Raw genomic sequence first — 7,960 nt, 5'->3', positions numbered from 1 at the left:
CTCTTTCTCTATTTGTACTTTCAGTTTAAAATGGACAACAAACTCTGTATTTCTAATTTAAAATAACTGTGCAGATTTACTCCCTTATTAAGCAAAATTTAATTTTTGTGACCTCACTGTGGTTTCAGGAGATTTTTCAGAGCTGAGAAGAGAACAGCCTCCTATCTCTGCACCCTGTGGAGATGCAGCTCCCAATGGGTTGTCTATGACAAGTCCACCCTTCCTCAGCCAAAAAGCAAAGACTGGGGAATAAAGTTGTGTATGACTCAGACTGCAGTAAGGAAACTGTGGCTCACAGTAAGTTTAAGGTAGATATTTGTACCCTACCTTGCTAATATTCTTTCTCCAGCAACTGAAAAGTTGCAACTTTTCTATCCTTTACTATCCAGAGTACTCTTCCTTTAGATCTGGCTAAATTAAGCTGGAATGCCCTTGCCATGGACTCTAAATCTGACTTAATAAACCACAATAAATATGGTTGGAAATTGCATGAAATGACAGTGTGAGTGTTTAGAGACTGTTTCTACATATAAATATAAAAGCAGTAGTGTTTCTCCTAGGTGTGCCCTGCAGTAGGTACCCAAGCAACACCTGCCCCCAGCATGGCACAGACCCCTCTGCAGAAGGAAACACCTCAGGCACCTCCCTCACCAAAAGGCAAACACTGATCAGAGCTGAGTTCTGTCTGCTTTGTCAATATGGCACAAAGGGGCAAAAGTCAAATGGGACAATGGTATTCTTAGGGTTGTTTCCAGCAGCTTAACCAAGAATGCCTGCCAGCTCAGGTGTTCAGGTATTCACTCAAATTTTGTATTTTGTGGTCTCTAAACATAGGTGATCCTTTTTTTCTCTTTATGAAATAAATTCCTTCCTCCTCAATTACTGGCATTTTTTTCCTGCAGTGCTAACTCTTATCTTTTGTAGTCCTGTCTAGGAATAACCAGGAACTGATGATAACAAATATTTCTGCTCTTCCCAAAGCAAGCATTCTAACAAAGCAGTCATCTAAAAGGCTCACTATATGCATGCCCCTAAAAATAATGACCATCCATCTGCATTAATTTAAGGTCTAAGTTCAGCATTCTGTCTCCAAAGGGAAAAAAAAAAAAAAAAGAACAGCTTAGGAAATCAGTAAAAAAAAAAAAAAAAAAAGCTGTCTGAATACCAAACAAAAGCCAACAACTAAAACCTAGTTTGCTGCAGGGACACCATAAAATCAGACTGTCTGCTGCAGTCATGGTAGAAAATCTTTTGGAAGTGAGTATTTACTTTTGGCTCCTGTTATTAGATAACTGATAATGAGTTAAACATGATTCATATCAAGTCATGAAAATGACACATGGGCCCTAAAGGGTGGGAATTGGAAGGGTCTTTCATAGCACATGTCTTTGGAGAAACTGATGATAACTTGTGGACAGGTTTCACAATTCTGAATAGTAAACAGGGCCAAAAATATTTTCATTTCTTCTTCTCATATCATTTACTCTCTCCCATTTCCCTTGTAAATAAATCCTCTCCATCACACACATCATGGAGAAATAGGAGCTAAATGTGGTAAAAGACAGATATGTTATATGTAGCCATAGTTGAACTGTGGAGCAATTTTGCCCAGTTTCTCTTCTGACTTTAACTATTCTGCTCTTCATTATTTTATTAATTTATACCCCCTTTTCTAGTAATGGCATTTTTTTTTTTCTCTGAGACCCAGACTCCCCTTGTGGTTTGATCTCTGCCCTTTATCTCAGGCATTAAAGGAAAGCTATAGTCACTATTCTAATCTAAGCTTAAGAAGATAAAGAGACAACTTCTAGCTGTTCCACACAGAGACCATCCTTTGCAGATAAGCTAAATCTTCAAAGGGAAATCTTGCAAACTCTAAATCACTTGTGGGTAGAAGGCAGCTTTGGGCTCATGTCTAAGAGAGAAGCTTGTTGACTAACAGTGCAAGCTGCCTCAGTCCAGATTATCCTTTTGTGTGCTCTGAGCCTTCTCGAGTCAAACTGCATCCTGCATTTTAACATATCCTACCATCTGGAGATCCAGGTGTGTCATGACATGCCAGACTTACAAGTTGGTGTGAGTCTGGGTCAGTCTCACACAGACAGGACTGTGCTGTGCATGAATGAAAGCCCTAGGTCATGACATACTGCTGCAAAAGCTGATGGCCAGTGCTGCATCCAGAAACACATTTATCTGTGATTTACTGGTGAAAGCTAAACCTGATATTAACTCCAGCAGTATAATTGTATTGCAGTGAATTTCCCAATACATTAGGAATGAAAAGGTACAAACTAAAGCAGAGGAAATGCCCAGAATCAGGCTACAGGACAAGATGAGTCTCCATTTGTATTACAGGTAATATCATATTTTGACTAAACATATGAGCATGATTGATACCAGTATCAGAGCTAATAGCATTAGAATAAATTCTTCTATGACAAAAGTCATAATCAGGAGTACTGCTGAAATTTGTAAGGCCTTTCTTATAGAACCTATGAGCTGATCAGTGTAGTGCCTTTGTGACACAAATGCCATGGGTAGAGCACATGGTTGTCTGTCACAAATTCTTCTACATCAGTAATCTGGAGATGTACAAGATGTTTCCCTCCTGCAGAGAGGGTCTTTCAATGACTTTCTCCTCAACCAAGGTCCATTGCAAATCTCCAAATCAATAAGCCATCTCCCATGATTCGAAATTAAAATATCAATGGAAAGTCAACATTTACATTTGGTTTCATTGCACCAGATAACCCCTCCACTTTACTGAGCAGTAAGCTGAGTTAATTCAAGCTCCATGCTAGCAACCATGCCTTCACTCTAGAGAACAAGCAAGAAAGCTAAAGCCCCCAAGTTTCAACAGAGCAGTGAGCACAAGCAGGACTCAGCCCGGCATTTTCGGATACGTACCCAGTAGAGCACATCTGTCCAGCCCTCCATGGTGATGCACTGAAACACCGTGAGCATGGCAAAAGCAAAATTGTCAAAGTTGGTAATGCCATGCTTGGGTCCCTCCCAGCCCGCCTTGCACTCGGTGCCGTTCTGACACTGCCGCCCGTGGGCAGACTGGGGGGCACACGGGGACGGATCGTCTTCTGCAGGTGTATCTTAAAGGAGAGAAGGGGAGAAAACAGCTGAAGGAAACCGTTTGGCACACTGATAAGCAAGTGAAGGTTATCAGATTTCAACAAATGTATTTCGCAGTGAGTTTGACAGATTTCTCAGGAATACACAGGCAACTGCTTGCTGTCGAGCTTCACTTTCTTTTTGCAAAAAATAATAGCCAAGCTGTCAATTTTTATAGTCAAAACAGAGATGAACTTTTTTCCCTCCCCAAAGCATACCCTCCTGTGAGGAAGAATTCATGCCTTTCAACATGACAGGGAGCATCAGATCAAGGCTATCATGTTTCATTAGGCTGAGTGTCATGGCCAGCATTCTCCTGCTGCAGCCACCTGGCATCTGGGTTAATCTGGGAGGCACAGCACTGACTGGCACTGCTGGAGGAGGCTGAGCCCCTGCAGCAGACAGGCTTCAGTGCTCAGGAGACAGGCTGATGTGGCACTGGGCCACTGCTGAATTACAGCAGGGAGTGTCTGGGGCTCTGCTCTTTTGGCATTTAGATGATGAATGGCATTTTATCAGTAGCCCAGTGGCACTCAGAAATTCTAAGGCTGCTGCCTGGTTATCCACCCCTTATTCTGTACAGGTGTTTTCAAAGACTTGACAACCTATACAACAAAGCAAACTAAATGCTTTGGTATATAAGGAAGGCTCCAGAAAACATTTTTATAAGCACAGTAACCACTGCGATGTGATTTTTTAAAATATACAGATTTCAGATCTTAGTGCTGCATTTTTAACAGATGCAGTTATGTATGAACGTGTAAGGGAGTGGGTAATTATGTTTGCTTCTCATCTTATTATATGGTAAACAATGTAATTTTCCAAAATTGTGATCACATTCTGATCACGAAAGAATGCCAGAAACAGTAATATCAGAATTAGACGCTGTAATGTAAATACTTCTAGACAGAATGGAGAAAAATACACCCACTTTAAAGATGCAAACCACAGTGACAGCTCATTATAGTTCTAGCATCATGTCCAGAAAATGAAATCTGCCAACATTATAAAAGCAGAAAAAGCAGAACTTCTGAAAAAATTTTCTGCTTTACACTGTTTTCTTATGAGCTGAACTGGGTACTAGGCATTAATACCCTCTACCACATGAGAAATATTTGCTGTTCAAGATCAATAAATCAGACTAAAATTAACAGACAGCTTGATGAGTGACAGTGCAATTGAATTGTTTTGAAATGTGAATATTTCTTTCTGCAAATAATATGAAATAAATAAATTTCATGATGGATTTGATGTAAAAAAGTTTCTTCCCATTAATATAATTTTATTTTCTTTCTGGTTACACTTCTAACCAAAGCTGCAGCCTGTGACTAAAAAAGAAAGGTACTGCCCTGAATTATGTTTCCTTTACAATGATACTGGTTTAAAAAAAAAAAGCATTTCTGTATGACATTAATAATAAAATAAATGAGGTGTTCATTTCTGTGACACCGTGTCCTGTGTAGTTTAATCTGCAGCAGTGAAATTGTGAAACGCCTAAGAAGTGAGCAGTGAGCAACAGCCACCCATCTCCTGTGCCAGAAGAAATGCTCTGTTACACATGGGAAAAGCCTCCCTCTGAAAATCTTGTCTGTTTGTGTGTGTTCCCCTTACCTATCAGTCCCCCTTGCACATGGTAGCAGGTCTTGTGCATCTTCCCCATGAATAACTCCAGTCCAATGATGGCATAGATAATAATGACAAACAGCACCAGCAGGGCAATATGCAACAAAGGGACCATGGCCTTGATAATTGAATTTAAAACCACCTGGAGACCTGCAGAGAGAACAGAAGGAAGCACTTATCAGCAAGAGAACAAAATTCAGAGAGGCTATAAATTGCACAGTAGTGTTTCAGTTTTATTTTTCCCCCTCACCTGAACTCATTATCTTGATGATGCAAAGATGTACAGTTACAGATTACCTCCCTCCAGAAGATCCCCAACATTTCAAGAATTTACTATGGCTTCCAGATCACAGAAAGTGAAACAGGTATTCCTCTACTTGTCACCAAAATACCCCCATGCTGAGGAGGGAATATGTCAGCTAGCTTGCTTGTTCATGAAAAGCAGACCTAAGGTGTCGCACACAAGGGAAAAACTAGGAACAGCCAGGCCTGAAGAGGGACAAGAGCCATGATACACATGAGAGGGCAAATGCTGGGGTGCTCAGAGCTGCACTCCCGAGCATGGGGAGAGGTGGCAAACTGAAGTCATGTCCCCACTCTGATGCTGGGGGCTTCCAGAAGTCAATCCAGTCCCAGGCAGAGCCTGAGATGCCCAAGAACCACCAAACCCATATTGAGTGAGAGCTCCCAGCCCCTCTTAGGATCTTCCTGTGCTCCACATCCACCTCATCTAACTTCAGTCTCAACAGAGGGAGAGTCAGAACCAGCAGTGCTGCTTTGGTCCCAGAATTTATGGATCACCTTCTAACAGAGGTTGCCCAGAAATGGATGTAAGCAAAATATGATTACATGATTGTTAAGGTTGAAAGTCCTAATCATGTGCAAGCCAAACATCCCCAGAATGGCCCAGAGAAGGTGACTTGTAGACAAGTTTTTTAAATCACTAAGCAGCTGTACCCTCAGATGCACTTGACTCAAGCTGCAGATTCATGTGCCTCCCTCTGTCTCCTTCCCCTCATTTTGTAAAACCAGAATAATAAGGCCAGCCTCACAAGCTTTTAGTAAGGATTTGCATTTACAAAGATCTTAAAGTTATCACTCTGAGTAGGAATGATGGCAATCACTGTCACTGGCAAGTTATTAATGATGGAAGTATTGAGAGGCCTCTAGAAATCTATAGTCTACAAATAGCCAGATCAGAACAATTACAAGCTCATGATTTTGCAATGACTGAGAGCCAGAAGTCATTAATGTCTCCTGCAAATGCTGTCATCTCCTCAGAGAAGTTGGTATTAGCTGTGATTTTTGAAAAATGTGATTCATGAGTTGTAAATGTCTGTTATACATCTGCCAAGAGAGCTTGTGATAACTAATAACTTTTAAAATCTATCATCTTTTAAAATCTATCATAAGATCTTAGGCTTTTTTTTTTCTCCCAAACTAATTTAAATACTTTCTAATGAGGATGACACATCTCTTGACAAGCACTTTCCCTTGAAGACAATCCACTTATCAGCTTACAGCTAAGGCTGAGACTGCCTTTGCTCCACAGCTGTGATGGAACACAGCAGAAACAGCCAAATGTGGCATCAGCTGCCCTGGCCAGCAGCATCCCTCACTGCTGCTAGCAAATACAGGCTGGATTCTAACATCTCTCAGATGTCAGAACACTTTTTTAGGTGTCTACAGGTGGTTCAGCTATTTATCCAAAGGCAGTGCCATTCAGCATGAAACATTCTGGCTTTCTCAGAGACTCCTACATGAATTACATTCCTGACAGCATCAAAACATCCTGCACAAGAGTGGGCCACTCTGCTTGCTCAGTTGCCTCTGGGTGCTTTTCTCAATATCTCTGGGGGAAAAGAAATTTGCTGTGTTTACATGAGGTAGTCAGCCTTTTCCTCTAAATTCCCACATCTTTCAGTCTACTAATTCTAAATATGCACCAAAAATGAAGTGCAGGCAGCACCAGCATTGCTCCAATTCTTTGCATTGGTCAGGAATGTTACATGCCCCAGAAAATTAAAACAATGTCTCACCTTCTCCCAAGTAAGGTACAACAGTACAAGAAAGTTAAAAGACTACAGACGGCTGCAAACCTGAAAAAAACTCCCACAAACTTTGCAGACTGAAATATTTGTTGCTTCAAATAAATCTTCACAAAAGCAAATAAAGGCCTCCCTTTTCAGTTACTTTAGGAGTCTTGTTAATCCAAAATGTAACCAAGCTTATGAGTTCAAGAGTTCTAACACCAGGTTTTATGTAATTGACTTTTAATTATTATTATTATTAATTAATTTTAACATTCATTGTAGGTTATACCCAGTACTCTTGAGAGGGTACTGAGGACAGACAAAAAGATGAACAAAAAAGCTCTCTCATTTTAAAAACAGCTTCATTAACACCATTAAAGTGCTTCAGCCTACTGCAGATGTCCAGAGAAGATAATATCTGCACAAAGCAATGTGTTAACAAAGCAGTGTTTGTGAAAACAAAGGTTTGCACCATAAAGCTGAGATGATGTTCAGATGGTCAAGGAGAGCATGTACCACCAGAAGACGTACAGCACCTTCAGCCAGCTCAGAGAAAAGCTTCTTGAGGGTAATAAGCCAACTTTGAAGAGGACATGAGGTACTGAATGCTTTTAGCATGAATTGATGTGTGTACTGTGCAGTATCCCTTTAGGGCATAGCCTGTTTTTAAATCCAGATGATTCCAGTAATTGGCAGACTTAAATACGTTACCATCAAAGTATTCAGAGAGTTTCTAAAAGCTAAAAAACATTATGTGGCAACTTTACAAATGCCCTCAGGAGATGTAATGGATGCTATCTGCAGAGGGGCAAGAGACCCATGCACATCACCAGGCTGACTGTTGAGCCCCACACTGTTGTTGAGCTCATTGCTGCAACACAGGTGCTGCCTGCAAGTTGCTTTATTCTGTCAGGCAGCACAAAGAGCTGCTGCAAGGAATGGCACGAGAAACCATGCACAGACACTCAGAAAACTCATACTGGCACAGGGGAGAACTGGGAGAGGGGATGAGGAGGGATGGAAGGACAGGGGAGGAGCCATGGGTATGTGGAACAAAGCCACTTTTAAAATAAAAACCTCACACGCTACGAAACACATCAAATCTGTCTTCTGAAACTCCGGAGGTGCAGATGCATTCCTGATCAGAGTAAATCAAGGAGAATCACCCCCTTACAGCAGCC

General features: G+C 41.1%; 1 protein-coding gene across 1 annotated transcript in view; it reads right to left on the bottom strand.

Moving 5' to 3' along the window:
* LOC102031898 (voltage-dependent L-type calcium channel subunit alpha-1C-like) overlaps window positions 1–7,960 on the bottom strand; it is a 389,144-nt gene that overhangs the window by 163,986 nt on the left and 217,198 nt on the right. Inside the window, 2 exon segments of the mRNA XM_031060510.1 lie at window positions 2,908–3,104; window positions 4,735–4,896. Of these exon segments, the coding sequence (XP_030916370.1) occupies window positions 2,908–3,104; window positions 4,735–4,896 (359 nt within the window).

This window comes from Geospiza fortis, unplaced genomic scaffold, assembly GCF_000277835.1.
Source record: "Geospiza fortis unplaced genomic scaffold, GeoFor_1.0 scaffold13, whole genome shotgun sequence".
NCBI lineage: Eukaryota > Metazoa > Chordata > Aves > Passeriformes > Thraupidae > Geospiza > Geospiza fortis.
Note: the sequence above shows the minus strand (reverse complement) of the source record. Positions and strands in the feature narration are given on the sequence as shown.